At 47.2% G+C, this 17,560-nt stretch overlaps 2 protein-coding genes across 2 annotated transcripts in view; one reads left to right on the forward strand and one right to left on the reverse strand.

The window, feature by feature from the left end:
* The window catches only part of LOC149441634 (uncharacterized), a 64,952-nt gene that overhangs the window by 21,608 nt on the left and 25,784 nt on the right, over positions 1-17,560 (reverse strand). The window lies entirely within an intron of this gene.
* LOC149441636 (uncharacterized) lies at positions 2,846-6,494 on the forward strand. The gene is made up of 4 exons (XM_089657097.1): positions 2,846-3,009; positions 3,089-3,295; positions 3,405-3,546; positions 4,783-6,494. The coding sequence occupies exons 1-4, from the start codon at positions 2,854-2,856 to the stop codon at positions 5,457-5,459; spliced, it is 1,182 nt and encodes a 393-aa protein (XP_089513223.1). The 5' UTR covers positions 2,846-2,853; the 3' UTR covers positions 5,460-6,494.

Genomic DNA, 17,560 nt, shown 5'->3' on the forward strand with positions numbered 1-17,560 from the left:
ATAAGGCAGGTCAGAGAAGGCCAATTTGCATGGGTTTTACTTCAGGAGTGCTGATAGGCGGAGAAATAGGGACAGAATCCACTGGTCTTGGAACCCTTGGCAAAACCCTTGGCAAAGGGTCTGGGTATGTTCAGAATGTCTCTCCTGTAGCCGTTGATCCAATTAGGTAGCGAGTTGAATTAGATTCTCCAAGGAGGAGGGAGCCTCCACCCTAGCTAATTCGTCCTTGAGGGACTCAGACAGACCTAGATGGAACTGGTATTTTAGGGCTGCGTCATTCAACCCGGTATTGGCGGACCATTTGCAGAATTCCACAATGTAGTCCTCCACATGCCGTCGGCCTTGTTGTAGAGCATGAAGGGTGGATTCAGCAGTAGAGGTCCTCTGGGGGTCATCATAAAGAGCTGCCATGGCTTCAAAGAATGTGATCACTGAGTTTAGCGCTGGTTCTTTTTGTTCCAGTAAGCTGTGTGCCCATGATTGAGGTTCGTCAGATATGAGAGAAATGATGAACCCCACTTTAACTGCCTCAAGTGAGAAGGTCCTGGGTTGCAGTGCAAAATACAACTCACAAGCATTCTTGAAGGCTCGGAATTTACGTCGGTCCCCAGGAAGCAATCCGGAATGGTAACCCTGAGTAGTACCACAGCGGGTGTAACAGTGGAAAGCGAACTGGCTAGTGCCACTGTAGGGATAGGACTAGGCAATGGATTCTGGTCTGCAGAAGTCGTAGCAGTAGTGAGCGAATGAAGATGTCCCTCCAGCTGAAAATATTCCTCCTGCAGATCCTTGACCACTTGCGTAAGTGCCGTCATCTGTTGGCACAGGGCCTCTAATGTGGAAGCACCTCTCTCGGCCTCAGACATAATGGCTGATTGATACTGTCACGTACCTGGTGAGAGATGCCAATGGAGAGAGGGCTTCCCTTGCGGCTAAGTTCCAGACTCCCCTGAGATTGGGACAGCAGGAGTCAGGACCAAAGTGGCACAGGTCACCTGTAGGAGTGCTTGTTGGTGGTCCACCCAGGAGCACAGCTGATGCACTGAGATGAGGTCTGCAGACAGGTGGTGCCTGTGTGAGGTATGAAAGCCCTTCCGGGGAACAGGATTACTGGATAGCCGGTTGAAAGCCAAGGTCTGCGACTGGGTGGAGATCAGAACAGACGTAGTCAGATGGGATAGCCGAGGTCATACACAGAGGAGCAAGAGAGAATATCTGTTAGCCAGCCGAGGTCAGGTCAGGGTTTAAGCAGAGAAGACAGGTCCAGGAGCAAGCCGAGTCAGTAACAGGAAATCAAAGATCACAGTAGCACAGGAACAGGAAATAACAGTAGAACAGGAACAAGGTACTGGGGAGCCAAAGATCAACCAGCACTTGAGAGTAGTGCAGGGCTTCCTTATAAAGGCCGTTCGCCACCAAATTTGAGCCAATGTGAACTTCTGCAGCCATGCAAGGTATTGGCAGGGGTGCCAGGTCTCCTAACACCTCTGCCAAGGACAGAGCCCTGACATCTGTCCCCTCTACCCTCCGGCACCAGATGAACTGTGCCCACAGATGGGCAAGCAGAGCCAGAGAAGCATAGTAGGTACAGGAGAGGTTCACACACACGGGGTGGCAGAGGCTGGCACCTGAAAGGAGAGCCCTGAGGCTTGCCCTCAGCAGGGATAAAGATTAAAAACAATACTTGCCCGGCCCCCAGAACTACATGTCCCGGGCGTCGGGTGATGTAAAGTGACCATCCCTGCATGATGAGCCGACATTGACCTCACAGCACTGCCTCAGAGCAAACTAGTCATAGGAAGGATCAGATTTATCATTCATTGTCTGCAGATCTAATACTCATCAAACCAGTTCAGAGACCAAACAAACCCAACAGAGAAAAGGGTCCCCGGACCTCAAAATTGTAGTAAACACTAAACAGCCCAAACAAAATGTCTTCCCATGGGGGGAGTAGTTCTTCAATGTCCAGCAACCCTCCTATTCCCCCCTCACATCCACATCCTATTATTGTGTAACCAATACCATCCAAATCATTCTTACTTTCATTTCCCAAAGTTATCCGTCTACAAGGAGACCTGTATAGATCACATGATGGCACCAATGAGGATGGAGGAGGACCGGAGTCACATGACTGAGAAGATACTAAACCTCACCCTGGAGATCATCTACCTGCTGACTGGAGAGGTGAGGAGCATTCTGGGAGGTCACATGACATCACTCTTATCTCTATTAATAAAACACAGACCTGACCGGAGAGGTGAGGAGGATTCTGGGATGTCACATGACATCACTCTCATCTCTATTATTAAAACACAGACCTGACCGGAGAGGTGAGGAGGATTCTGGGAGGTCACATGACATCACTCTCATCTCTATTAATAAAACACAGACCTGACCGGAGAGGTGAGGAGGATTCTGGGAGGTCACATGACATCACTCTTATCTCTATTAATAAACACAGACCTGACCGGAGAGGTGAGGAGGATTCTGGGATTCTAACATGATATTCCTATTGGTTCCCCAATACAGAGATTTCCTCTTCTGAAGTCAGGTGATCATATGACCATCACAGTGCCTCCATGTGACTCCCTAAACCCTGAGAGACACAACATGCAGAAGATTCTAGAAGTCACCAAGAAGATGATGGAGCTGCTGACAGGAGAGGTGAGCGGTGCCGGGAATTCTGGGACATTATCCAATCACTGATCATTATCAGTATCATTAGGATCTGTACATTATCTGCATTGTTACCATTGATGTCATTTTTATTATATATTCAGAGTGGAGACCTGAGAGATCCTAAAGTTGAGGTTAAAGGAGAGATGAAAGAGGAGGAGGATGAGGATGGGGGGGATGGAGGAGTCAGAGCTTCTAAAAGAACACAAAGATCTGTACCAGGACACCATGGTGGAGTCATCCAGCTACAGGAACCCACCAGAGAGATGTTCCCGTCCTCTGTATTCCCGGGATTCCACACAGGAAGGTCACACCATCCCTCACCATCATCAGGTAGATGATGACAATTATTGGTAGTTGTGATTTATACACAGCATGTTTGTTACAATGAATGTTTTATTATATCTTTCAGAGTGGAATCCTCGGGGATGATAATATTGATGTTAAAGAAGAGTATAAAGAGGAGGATGAGGAGTATGGAGTGATGGAGGAGTTTTCAGAAGGACACAAGGATATGATGGAGCCACCTAATACCAGGAACCCACCAGAGAGATGTCCCCGTCCTCTGTATTCCCGGGATTCCACACAGGAAGATCACACCATCCCTCACTATTACAAGGTTGGTGGGATGGAGCATCTAGAACATGGACTTGTGGAGATAATATTTGTATTTTTCATGTGAGCTTATATTTATATATTATGTGAAATTTCTAATTTTCTTGGTTTAGGGTGAAGATCTGATAAATATAAAAGTTGAGATAAAAGCAGAAGAAGAAGAGGCGTATGTGAGGGATGATCAGCAGTCTATGGAGGAGGATGGAATAACGGGGACATTTATAGAGGAGGACACTCCTACAGAGATCAGCACAGGTGGGTCATGAACACTAAATACACGATATACTCTCTGTTGTACATTACATACTCCTGACCCCTGCACTATATACTCTATGTTGTACATTACATACTCCTGACCCCTGCACTATATACTCTATGTTGTACATTACATACTCCTGACCCCTGCACTATATACTCTATGTTGTACATTACATACACCTGACCCCTGCACTATATACTCTATGTTGTACATTACATACACCTGACCCCTGCACTATATACTCTATGTTGTACATTACATACTCCTGACCCCTGCACCATATACTCTATGTTGTACATTACATACTCCTGACCCCTGCACTATATACTCTGTTGTACATTACATACTCCTGACCCCTGCACTATATACTCTGTTGTACACTACATACTCCTGACCCCTGCACTATATACTTTGTTGTACATTACATACTCCTGACCCCTGCACTATATACTCTATGTTGTACATTACATACTCCTGACCCCTGCACTATATACTCTATGTTGTACATTACATACTCCTGACCCCTGCACTATATACTCTATGTTGTACATTACATAGTCCTGACCCCTGCACTATATACTCTATGTTGTACATTTCATACTCCAGACTCCTGCTTTCCCCCCACTGCTATATATACACATAATATGGATTCTCTCATGTTCCCCCCATTTCCTCCCAGCTGGACATTTTATATCGGATGATGTGATTGGAGCACAGACTTTTACATGGTGATAATAATGTGATAACATCCTCCAACTTTGGACCCTTAAACAGAAAGTGATAATGAGGGAGGAGTCAATACCCCAATGATGGTGGTCTTCAGGATCAGTCCAGTCTTCATCTTGGTTGTTCTCCCCCCATTCTCACTCTCTGACCTCTGGTGGGGCTCAGCCCCGCTGTTCTTCATGACTAAATCATGGACTAAATAAGGAAGTGCAGTACTTCTTGTGTTGGGAAGATGGCGATGAGTGATAGAGGGGGTGGGGACCCTCGTCCTATAATCCCCTCATCACTGTCCCTCCTATAAAAGACAGTTCTGGTTGTTTCCTCACTCTCTGACTAAGGTCCATGAATAAAGAAATGACCTGGTAGGAGATCAGAGGAGCCATTTCCTTGTTCCCTTGAGGGTGGAATTGTAAGCTCAGAGACCAAGCTGCCTGATGTGGGTGGAGTCCTGGTTTGGGAAAACAATCAGCTCCTGTCTAGTAATCCTCTTTGTCTTTGTATTTTAGTCCATGGCCGGGAGATGAGGAAAACCCCCGAGGATTGTCTCACTTTGTCTCCAGACTGGAAAGTAGAAGATGAGGACTTTACACAGTATAGTCCAGGAGAAAACCCGGCTCCCTCCAATGTCCATCCGGCACCACCCAGTGTAGATGGACCATCGGATTCCTCGTATCCTGAGGAACCTCAGACTGTGCGGGACCGGGCCGGCCTTCCAACAGGGAAGAGGTTCTCCTGTACTGAGTGTGGGAAGATTTTCTTTTCTAAATTCCATCTTAATGTACATAAAAGATCTCACACAGGAGAAAAGCCATATTCCTGTCCTGAATGCGGGAAGGGTTTCCATTTTAAATCCCATCTTAATGTGCATAAAATAACTCACACAGGAGAGAAGCCATATTCCTGTCTTGAGTGCGGGAAATGCTTTTCACGAAAGTCCGATCTTTACAAACATCAGAGATATCACACGGGGGAGAAGCCATATTCCTGTCCAGAGTGTGGGAAATGTTTTTCACAGAAGTCTCATCTTTCCAGTCATCAGAGATCTCACAAGGGGGAAAAGCCGTATTCCTGTCATGAGTGCGGGAAATGTTTTTCACAGAAGTCCAATCTTAACAGACATCAGAGATCTCACATGGAAGATATCCGTGTTCCTGTCTTGAGTGCGGGAAATGTTTTTCAGTGAAGTCAAATCTTTGCATTCATCAGAGATGTCACACAGGAAGAAGCCACTTTCCTGCCCTGAGAGGGAAATGTTCCTCACTGAAGTCCTGTCTTCCTGTACATCAGGGGTCCCACACAACCCTGGAGGTGTATTAGTGCACTGAGTGTGGGAAATGTCTTCTAGATGAATGTTGCTGGACATCCCAGCTCTCATGTGGGGAAGAAGCACACCCTGATATACACCTCAGATATACTCCATGGCTGATCTTCATCATGGAAGAAACAGTTCATAAGGAGATCAGAGGTCCCCAAAGACATGGATGAAGTGTGGGACCGGGTCGGCCATTGATGGCAGGAGAAGAAGTTTTCAATGTATTTTCCATCAATGGAAGACATTCCAGCAGCTCAGATGTGATCCTAATAACATTGGTTCCCCCATTCACACAGGAGGAATGGACATGAACTCTCACTGAGGGAATTGCTATACAAACATTCTATGAGTAGACCCCCAAATGTCAGGAGACGTTTCTATAAAGACGGGAAGTATGGAGCAGAGAAATGAATAGACCTCCCAGCAATGTTATTACCAGGCTGCAGCTAGGGGGAGCTCTAATGTCACCCCAGCAGAGGGATCCCATCTAGCCCACATTAACCCTCTCACTGCCAGAGCTGTTTCTGCATGATTTTGCACACATGGGAAAATGCAGATTTTGGTCCTGAAGATGAGATAAACCCCCAAACATCTATTCTGTGACATCAGAGGCCCTGGAGAATAAAATGGTGGTGATTGTTAAGGTGTTCCCCGTACACAGATTCCCCTTCATATCCGCCTTTATTTCCTCCTTTCCCCCATTTTCTATGTTGGGATCTTTTCTACAATACTTTGTTATAATAATGGAACACGTTGTGTATTGTATTGTACACCAATAATAATGACTCCGCCCCCACATTCCAGACAAGGGATCTTCCTGACCAATCGGATTTCTTCCTTTACTATTTCCTGATTTTTATGCTTCAATCTTGTTAAATGTAAAATTATAATAAAACATTTATTGAACAAAAACTATTGTGTGTGTCGGTGCAATGACGGCAAACTTCAATCTAGAACATTGCTCCTCGGTGACACCTCACACCCTTCAATAACGGCGCAGAGTGCGGGGGTCAGCAGTATATCATATACAGCCCACCATACAGAGTGCAGAGGGGGGCTGTAGTGTGCCCCCCCCTCCTGATCCATACCAGGCCACATGTCCACAACATGGGGGGCACCTTACCAGGGGGGATGTTGCAGTCCCATAAGACTGACCCCTTGCCCCAACACAGACATCCACATAAACTGTTAAATCAACCAGAGAATGTCTGGGTTCATATGGCAAGGAGAGTGATGAATGTTCCCAATTTCCATCTGTCAGAGATGCTGCCGATCATTTAGCTACGTGTTTGATGGCCATTCCCACCCCAACCTCGGTTTTGTTGGACATTTTCAGAGTAATGACTAATGATACTGATGTAAGAATGGATGATGGACCATCTATGTCATTGTATGAGGACTGTCAGAACTGTCCAGGTCCATATAAAGGCTGGGAATATATGACTGGTATGAAAACGTTGAATGTTCCCCCAGGAGATGTGTTACAATATGACATGTGATTCTGAAGGGATTCCCCGGTGTTGGGATCTCAGATTTCCATATGGCCCACATCACACAACCCGATCTCCTCAGGACAGGATTTTCTGTACGTCTAATAGAACATGTAGTTCAGTACATAACCCAATGAGCTGTCATCATGTTCTATCACAGCCCAGCCACAGTCAGCAGGTCACACTACCTTTAGGATGGTTGTTTTCTTGTGGAAATCCCACATATTCATATATTCCAGGAATATTACTGGAGGGCCTTGTACTTGGAGCCGTCTGAGTATGATATTGCCTGAGCATCCTAAAGCTATGGAGAAGGATCTAAGATCAAGAAGGAGGACCGAGATTGGATCAGAAGATTGTATATCAGACATTACACTGCTTTCCAAAGCTGAATACACTAGTTTAGTTGGATCTATTGTAGGAGGACCAGCATTACCATTATATAACACAGGAACATAGTTACATAGTTAGTCTGGCTGAAAAAAGACAAAAGTCCATCCAGTTCAACCATTAAAAGAAAAAAAGATATACTCCTACACCCAGAGTTGATCTAGAGGAAGGAAAAAAAAACCCATTAAAGCACGATCCAATCTGCTCCTGCAGGGGAAAAAAATTCCTCCCTGATCCCCGAAGAGGCAATCAGATATTCCCGGGATCAACGTTCCCTATAAATGTTAGTAGAACTGTTAATCCTTTAGCATGTAGTCTGGGAAGAAGTCTGAATCGTACTTCTATGGCTTTGCAGGAACTGTTGCCCGACCTCCAAGGAACCCGTAAAGCTGTTCTTCAGAATCCAGTGACTATAGATTGACACAGTGCACCACCCGCTCCTCCTCAGTACACTCCACTCCATTGGCCTCCATGACTCTGCTCTCTCCTGGTTCTCCTCTTACCTTTCTCAGCGCACTTTCAGTGTCACATACAACTCCTCCTCCGTTCCTCTTTCTGTTGGAGTACCCCAAGGTTCTGTCCTTGGGCCCCTCCTTTTCTCTCTCTATACCTCCTCCCTGGGCCAACTGATAACCTCCCATGGCTTCCAATACCACCTCTATGCTGATGACACCCAGATCTATGTCTCCACTCCCCAGCTCACCCCCTCAATCTCCTCCCGTATCACAAATCTACTGAGCAACATATCAGTATGGATGTCACATCACTACCCTAGACTCAATCTTTCCAAAACCGAGCTGTAATATTACCTCCCTCCGATCCCCAGCTCGCGACTTTACCATCAAGATCAACAACCCAACCATTGGTCCTTCCCCTCATGCCAGGGTGCTAGGTGTAATCCTAGACTATGACCTCTCCTTTGGGCCCCACATCCACTCACTGGCTAAATCCTGCCACCTCAACCTCCGGAACATTTCCAAGTCTGCCCCTTCCTGACCAATGACACCACAAAACAACTTATCCATGCCTTGGTTATATCCCACCTCCATTACTGCAACTCCCTCCTCACTGGTCTACCGTTACACAGGCTATCCCCCTTCAGTCTATTATGATTGCTGCTGCTAGACTCATACACCTTACCAACCGATCAGCGACTGCTGCTAGACTCATACACCTTACCAACCGATCAGCGACTGCCGCTAGACTCATACACCTTACCAACCGATCAGCGACTGCTGCTAGACTCATACACCTTACCAACAGATCAGCGACTGCCGCTAGACTCATACACCTTACCAACCGATCAACGACTGCTGCTAGAGTCATACACCTTACCAACCGATCAGCGACTGCCGCTAGACTCATACACCATACCAACCGATCAGCGACTGCTGCTAGACTCATACACCTTACCAACCGATCAGCGACTGCTGCTAGAGTCATACACCTTACCAACCGATCAGCGACTGCCGCTAGACTCATACACCATACCAACCGATCAGCGACTGCTGCTAGACTCATACACCTTACCAACAGATCAGCGACTGCCGCTAGACTCATACACCTTACCAACCGATCAGCGACTGCTGCTAGACTCATACACCTTACCAACTGATCAGCGACTGCTGCTAGACTCATACACCTTACCAACCGATCAGCGACTGCTGCTAGACTCATACACCTTACCAACAGATCAGCGACTGCTGCTAGACTCATACACCTTACCAACCGATCAGCGACTGCTGCTAGAGTCATACACCTTACCAACCGATCAGCGACTGCCGCTAGACTCATACACCATACCAACCGATCAGCGACTGCTGCTAGACTCATACACCTTACCAACCGATCAGCGACTGCTGCTAGAGTCATACACCTTACCAACCGATCAGCGACTGCCGCTAGACTCATACACCATACCAACCGATCAGCGACTGCTGCTAGACTCATACACCTTACCAACAGATCAGCGACTGCTGCTAGACTCATACACCTTACCAACCGATCAGCGACTGCTGCTAGACTCATACACCTTACCAACCGATCAGCGACTGCTGCTAGACTCATACGCCTTACCAACCGATCAGCGACTGCCGCTAGACTCATACGCCTTACCAACCAATCAGCGACTGCCGCTAGACTCATACACCTTACCAACCGATCAGTGACTGCCGCTAGACTCATACACCTTACCAACCAATGAACGACTGCTGCTAGACTCATCCACCTTACCAACCGATCAGCGACTGCTGCTAGGCTCATACACCTTACCAACTGATCAGCGACTGCCGCTAGACTCATCCACCTTACCAACCGATCAGCGACTGCTGCTAGACTCATACACCTTACCAACCGATCAGCGACTGCCGCTAGACTCATACACCTTACTAACCGATCAGTGACTGCCGGTAGACTCATACGCCTTACCAACCGATCAGTGACTGCCGCTAGACTCATACACCTTACTAACCGATCAGGGACTGCCTCTAGACTCATACAGCTAACCAACCGATCAGTGACTGCCGCTAGACTCATACACCTTACCAACCGATCAGCGACTGCCGCTAGACTCATACACCTTACCAACCAATCAGTGACTGCTGCCCCTCTCTGCCAATCCCTTCACTGGCCTCTGCTCAGTGTTCTCCACCCCTCTCTGCCAATCCCTTCATTGTCTTCCACTAACCCAGGGGTAGGCAACCTGCAGCTCTCCAGCTGTTGAAGGACTACAAGTTCCATCATGCCTCTGCAAGTCATAGCTATAACTGTCAGTTTTGTAATGTTACAATGCCTCATGGGAAATGTAGTTCCACAACAGCTAGAGAGCCGCAGGTTGCCTACCCCTGCACTAACCCAACATATAAAATTCAAATTACTAACCACAGCATACAAAACCATCCACAACACCGCCCCGGCTACATCACCAACCTCATCCACAGATATCACTGGCTCCTCTCCTCCCAAGACATCTTGCTCTCTAGCTCCCTTGTCACCTCCTCCTACACTCAACTCCAGGACTTCTCCAGAGCCTCTCCCATCCTATGGAACTCCCTACCACTGTATGTATGGTCAGCCCCTCACCCTATCTGCCTTTAGGCGATCTTTGAAAACTCACTTCCTCAGGGAAGCCTACCCCACCCCCACCTAAGAACTGTACTTGAATCATCTCCACCAGATCATCCCCCACAGCTAACACCTTTTATATCCCCTCCCCCTTCCTTCAGATTGAAAGCTCCACGAGCCGGGCCCTCCTAATCCTTCTGTACTGAAATGTATTGTAATTTTACCGCCCCCCTTATATTGTACAGCGCTGCGCAGACTGTTGGCGTTATATAAATCCTGTATAATAATAATAATAACCCCAGCTGGGAGTAAAGGGTGGAAATGGCTGGTGACCCCCAGATTTGGGCAATGATGTCATCACTATAAATGGATAAAACCCGCGCTATGTGTAACAACTCCAAACCTACAAAAACCTTCTAGCGGACTGCTGCTGTAACAAAGGGAAGGATTCCCTGTCATCTAGAAGAGCATTATGTGTCACAGCGCTGTCCTATTGTGTGTGCACAGAAATCATCACAAATACACTACAAATATGTGGAGACATTCAGAGATAAAGAGCTCGGGGCTCCAAATCCTATTCTCTGCACATCCACCGCTTCCACTTTACACCCACTTCATTGGTCTTATGGGGTTTATCAATAAATGAAGGAAACTGAACCGTGTGCAAATCATCCACAACATAAAGTGCTTTGTGCTCAAGATGCTGCTCCCTGCACATCCACTGCTTCCACTTTACACCCACTTCATTCATCTCATCAGATTTGCTGCTATAGGAAATCATCTCAAATCCTGTGCAAATCCATGGAGACAGACAATATTGTGTGCTCAGTATAGTGTTCTCTGCAAGTCCACCGCTTCCACTTTGCATCTACTTCAATCCACTTATTTTACTCCAAAAATCCACCAATCAGTGAAAAGTTGATAAGGTGTGAAAGTGCTCCGCCCTCTAAACATGGCGGCTGTAGTGTAGCCACGCCTTCTTCCACCTCTTGTACACGGGATGGTGAGGGCGCCCCCTAGTAGTGCTTCCCCCTCACCACACCAATAGGACTCCCAGCTTTTCAGCTCCCAGAGTCACAAACATCCTTCACACTCTCCTCATCTCCGATGGTAAAGGAACCGGATCCTCCTCGCTCACTCCTGCAAGTCTGCTGCGGGTTCTGTCAGTCTCCCTCCTAGACTCCGCCTCCGACCGCCATTCCAGCAGGAGCTCCGCCTCTAAATACACACTCAGGGAGGACAGAAAGGGGAACCCGACATCATGTGACACCTTTTATTACATGGAAATACGAAAATCAACGGGACTAATGCAATCACATTTACTGCAAAATCAAAGGGGCCAAAATGTGTCCCCCGAGCAGTCAGGCTGCAGGAGATCCGCTGAGACATAGAGAGGGAAATGGGTGCTAATAGACTGCAGGAGATCTGCTGAGACATAGAGAGGGAAATGGGTGCTAATAGGCTGCAGGAGATCTGCTGAGACATAGAGAGGGAAATGGGTGCTAATAGGCTGCAGGAGATCTGCTGAGACATAGAGAGGGAAATGGGTGCTAATAGGCTGCAGGAGATCTGCTGAGACATAGAGAGGGAAATTGGTGGTAATAGGCTGCAGGAGATCCGGTGAGACATAGAGAGGGAAATGGGTGCTAATAGGCTGCAGGAGATCTGCCGAGACATAGAGAAGGAAATGGGAGCTAATAGGCTGCAGGAGATCTGCTGAGACATAGAGAGGGAAATGGGTGCTAATAGGCTGCAGGAGATCTGCTGAAACACAGAAAGGGAAATGGGTGCTAATAGGCTGCAGGAGATCTGCTGACACATAGAGAGGGAAATGGGAGCTAATAGGCTGCAGGAGATCCGCTGAGACGTAGAGAGGGAAATGGGTGCTAATAGGCTGCAGGAGATCTGCTGAGACATAGAGAGGGAAATGGGTGCTAATAGGCTGCAGGAGATCCGCTGAGACGTAGAGAGGGAAATGGGTGCTAATAGGCTGCAGGAGATCTGCTGAGACATAGAGAGGGAAATGGGTGCTAATAGGCTGCGGGAGATCTGCTGAGACATAGAAAGGGAAATGGGTGCTAATAGGCTGCAGGAGATCTGCTGAGACATAGAAAGGGAAATGGGAGCTAATAGGCTGCAGGAGATCCGCTGAGACATAGAGAGGGAAATGGGTGCTAATAGGCTGCAGGAGATCTGCTGAAACACAGAAAGGGAAATGGGAGCTAATAGGCTGCAGGAGATCTGCTGACACATAGAGAGGGAAATGGGAGCTAATAGGCTGCAGGAGATCCGCTGAGACGTAGAGAGGGAAATGGGTGCTAATAGGCTGCAGGAGATCTGCTGAGACATAGAGAGGAAAATGGGTGCTAATAGGCTGCAGGAGATCTGCCGAGACATAGAGAGGGAAATGGGTGCTAATAGGCTGCAGGAGATCCGCTGAGACGTAGAAAGGGAAATGGGAGCTAATAGGCTGCAGGAGATCTGCTGAGACGTAGAAAGGGAAATGGGAGCTAATAGGCTGCAGGAGATCTGCTGAAACATAGAGAGGGAAATGGGAGATAATAGGCTGCAGGAGATCTGCTGAGACATAGAAAGGAAAATGGGCGTTAATAGGCTGCAGCAGATCTGCTGAGACATAGAGAGGGAAATGGGAGATAATAGGCTGCAGGAGATCCGCTGAGACATAGAGAGGGAAATGGGCGTTAATAGGCTGCAGCAGATCTGCTGAGACATAGAGAGGGAAATGGGCGTTAATAGGCTGCAGGAGATCTACTGAGGCATAGAGAAGAAAATGGGTGCTAATAGGCTGCAGGAGATCTGAGACATAGAGAAGGAAATGGGTGCTAATAGCCTGCAGAAGATCCACAGAGACATAGAGAGGGAAATGGGTGCTAATAGGCTGCAGGAGATCTGCTGAGACATGAAATGTGTGTGAAATGGATGGATGTGCAGACACTCCCAGAAGATGATGTCATTATGAGTGGATTGATATATATTTTGCATTGTCCCCCCAGAAGGATCAGGTTTGGCGGGATCGCTCTCATTAGCTATACATTTGTATTTTGTGTTCTGTGTTTGTAAGACTTTTCTATATGTAATAAGAGATGTTTGTTGAACAGTTGGTTACATAAGAGTTACATTTATTTCTTCTTCCTTTATTCAGTAATGTTTCATCTCCCGTAGTATCCCTGTAAGGTACATATTATACAGGAAGGGGGATTATGGGATGGATCTCGGGGCTGCAGTTCCTCTGAACTCCACAAGGTGATGATCTTACTTCTATGCAGACAGGAAGTCTCTATGGAATGCAGACAGGAAGTGATGTCAGGGACAGACAGGAAGTGATGTCAGGCACAGACAGGAAGGGATGTCAGGGACAGACAGGAAGTGATGTCAGGTACAGACAGGAAGTGATGTCAGGTACAGACAGGAAGCAGAAAGGAGACGTTGGTGGAAGTGGCAGCATTGGAGGTAATAAGATGTTATTTCCTATTTACACCCAGTAACCCCGTCATGTCCGTCCTCTTCCTCCATAGTCACGTCCGCCCTCTTCCTCCATAGTCACGTCTGCCCTCTTCCTCCATAGTCACGTGCGTCCTCTTCCTCCATAGTCACGTCCGTCCTCTTCCTCCATTGTCATGTCCGTCCTCTCCCTCCATAGTCATGTCCGTCCTCTTCCTCCATGGTCACGTCCGTCCTCTTCCTCCATGGTCACGTCCGTCCTCTTCCTCCATAGTCACGTCCGTCCTCTTCCTCCATAGTCACGTCCGTCCTCTTCCTCCACAGTCACGGCTGTCCTCTTCCTCCACAGTCACGTCGGTCCTCTTCCTCCATCGTCACGTCCGTCCTCTTCCTCTACCGTCACGTCCGTCCTCTTCCTCCATAGTCATGTCCGTCCTCTTCCTCCATAGTCACGTCCATCCTCTTCCTCCATAGTCACGTCCGTCCTCTTCCTCCATAGTCATGTCCGTCCTCTTCCTCCATAGTCACTGTGACGTCTTTTATCTCCAGCAGATGATGATACACACATATATAGTGTGGGAACCCAGATTAACCCCTTCAGGGGCAGAACATTCCCCCACTTCCGGGGCCGGAACATTCTCCTCATTGTGGAGATAAATTCTAGTAATATGGTCCTCTAAACAAACAGCACTGACAATAAATAGACAAGACAAGGACCATCCTGACCATACATGGCCTACAAAGGGCAATGATGACACTACACAGGCAGCCAATGGGCAATCATTACACTATGCAGCCAACACAATGATGGAGTGCCGGGGTCAGGAGTATGGAGCATAGAGCCCCTTACATTGCTGCTCAGGAGGAAGAAAACATTCCTTTGTAACAGAAAATGTATATAAATCTGAGGCACTTTTAGGAATATCTGGGGTTTCAAAAATGAAAGAGGCTTTATAGGGACTAAAACATTTAATATGTGTAACATTGCGCTGTTTATCTCCTCCTCCCCTCCCCCGCCTGTCTCCAGCACCGCACCCGGGGACTAGCAGGGAGGGAAGGGACCTTGCAGTGTAATGAGAACTGATTGGCTGCTCCTCAGGAAAGGGGAGTGTCCTGTTTATCCTTTCTTCCTTTCACTCCCAGAGCCGTTTTTGCATTTTTTGCACGTTTAAAAAATTATTTTAGTCCTGAAGACACAAAACCCCCAAAATATAGATTTTCTGAAAGTAGAGACTTTAGAGAATAAAATAGTGATAGTTCTAATTTTTTATGTCACAAAATATTATCACAAAGTCTAGGAAATGCCAAATTTCATTAAAAAATACACTTAAGTTAATTTCAGGGCACAAAAAAGCAATAAATGACCCATTTATGTGTAAAAATATAAAAGCCGAGGTTGCAGCGAGTAAATAGATATCCAACATGTCAAACCTTAAGTTGTGTGTGCTGAAATGGTGACAACCTTTAGTCCCGGTATTATCTATAGGGGACACATTTATAGCCCCTTCTAGGTCATCAGTATAGAGTACGGAGGAGGTCTGCTCCTAGAATTATCCTCTCATTCTGGTGTGACCGGCGATATGTAACGTGTATCACAATCAATGTTATCACATGTAGGCGCTCCAGCGTGTGCTCTTACATTTGGGTGTGCATATATGTGGGGGTGCCTCAAAAATTTTTAAGGGAAGAAGTTATGTACTTGGGTGTAGCTTTCTTTACAATTAAAAAAAACCACATTTTACTTAAGGGGACAAAGTCCTCTATGAGATGACTTTTGATGACAGGTTCTCTTTATTGGGACATCCAGGGTCTAAAAGACCCCCAATGTCTCCCCTGTACTCCATTGGATGTAATGTAGAGCACATCGCACCGCATTACATTCTTTGCCGGCCTCGATGGTCTGGAAATCTGTCATAACGTCACTTCTGGGTCAGGACAAGAAGGGAGTGAACTTGTCCGTTCTCCTCCGTTGTGACTTACCTGGTGTGAGAGGCCAATGGAGAGAGGGCTTCCCTTGCAGCTAAGTTCCAGACTCCCCTGAGAGTGGGACAGCAGGAGTCAGGCCCAAAGTGGCACAGGTTGCCTGTAGGAGTGCTTGTTGGTGGTCCACTCAGGAGCACAACTGATGCACTGAGATGCAGACAGGTGGCACCTGTGTGAGATATGGAAGCCCTTCCGGGGAACAAAGGATTACTGGATAGCCGGTTCAAAGCCAAGGTTCCGTACCAGGTGGAGATCAGAACAGACATAGTCAGATGTGATAGCCAAGGTCATACACAGAGGAGCAAGAGAGAATATCCATTAGCCAAGCCGAGGTCAGGTCAGGGTTTAAGCAGAGAAGACAGGTCTAGCCGAGTCAGTAACAGGAAATCACAGATCACAGTAGTACAGGAACAAGGTACTGGGGAGCAAGAGAGTAGTGCAGGGCTTCCTTATAAAGTCTATTTGCTGCCAAATTTGAGCCGATGTGAACTTCTGCGGCCATGCAAGGTACTGGCAGGGGTGTCAGGTCGCCTAACACCTCTGCCAAGGACAGAGCCCTGACAGTGCCCCCCCTAAAGGGCAGCCTCCGGATGCCTACTTGAGCCATCTTGTCTGGATATTTGGAGTAGAACTCCTGGAGAAGTCTGGGGGCATGTACAGTATGTTGTCTTTTGGTTCCCAGGAGCCTTCTTCAGGAGAGTACCCCTTCCATTTGATCAAGTACTGGATCTGCCTTCCTCACTTCTTGCAGTGCAGTATTGATTCTATCTCGTATTCTGCATCCTCCCCAACTGTTATTGGTGGCGGAGGAGGTTCCACTCTTCCCGGAAATGGATCATGAACTGCTGGCTTGAGCAGAAAAACATGGAAGACTGGGTGAATCCCATATGATTCGGGAAGAGATAGCTCATATGCCACTGGATTGGTTACTCGTTTGATCTGAAAGGGCCCAATGTATCTTGGTATTAACGTCCACGATGGGCATGGAAGTTTTAGGTTGGCTGTTGATAACCAAGCCTGGTCTCCAACCTTCAGAGAAGGATTTCCCCTCCATTTCTTGTCATAGTATCTTTTGTAGTCAGTTTGCAATCTTTGTACGGATTCCTGGAGAGCTCAATAGTTGTCCTGTATCCTGCTGATTTTGTCCTGAACGGCACCGAGGTTTTGAGTATGGTATCCAGCAGGCAAGAAGGGTGGAATCCGTAATTGGCCCAAAATTGTGACTGATTCGTAGCGAAATGGACGGAATTATTGTATGCAAATTATGCTAATGGGAGTAGAGATGTCCAGTCATCCTGGGAAAAGGCGGAGAAACATTGTAGATATTGTTCCAACGTTTGGTTAGTTTGTTCAGTTTGTTTGCCCATTACTTTGAGGGTGGTAGGCCAATGATAGGCAGAGTTCAACTTTCAGAGTTTTACATAAGGCTCTCCAGAACCTGGAGGTAAATTGAACCCCTCGGTCAGACACGATATTGCTGGGCAGTTCGTGTAGCCTAACGATTTCCTTAATAAAGATATGTGCCGTCTCAGGCGCCAACGGAGTTCCTATCATTGGCAGCAAAAAAGGGGTCATCTTGGATAG

This window comes from Staurois parvus, unplaced genomic scaffold (genome assembly GCF_062004578.1).
Source record: "Staurois parvus isolate SC_StPar_1 unplaced genomic scaffold, SC_StPar_1.0 ptg000965l, whole genome shotgun sequence".
NCBI classification, from domain to species: domain Eukaryota; kingdom Metazoa; phylum Chordata; class Amphibia; order Anura; family Ranidae; genus Staurois; species Staurois parvus.

What these genes read in the sequence shown, in the direction of transcription:
- LOC149441636 (XM_089657097.1), top strand. Translation starts at nt 2,854, where the DNA reads ATGGAGGAGTCAGAGCTTCTAAAAGAACACAAAGATCTGTACCAGGAC. An exon ending in CCATCCCTCACCATCATCAG is followed by an intron (nt 3,010 to 3,088) that starts GTAGATGATGAC and finishes TATATCTTTCAG; the next exon opens with AGTGGAATCCTCGGGGATGA. An exon ending in TCCTACAGAGATCAGCACAG is followed by an intron (nt 3,547 to 4,782) that starts GTGGGTCATGAA and finishes TTTGTATTTTAG; the next exon opens with TCCATGGCCGGGAGATGAGG.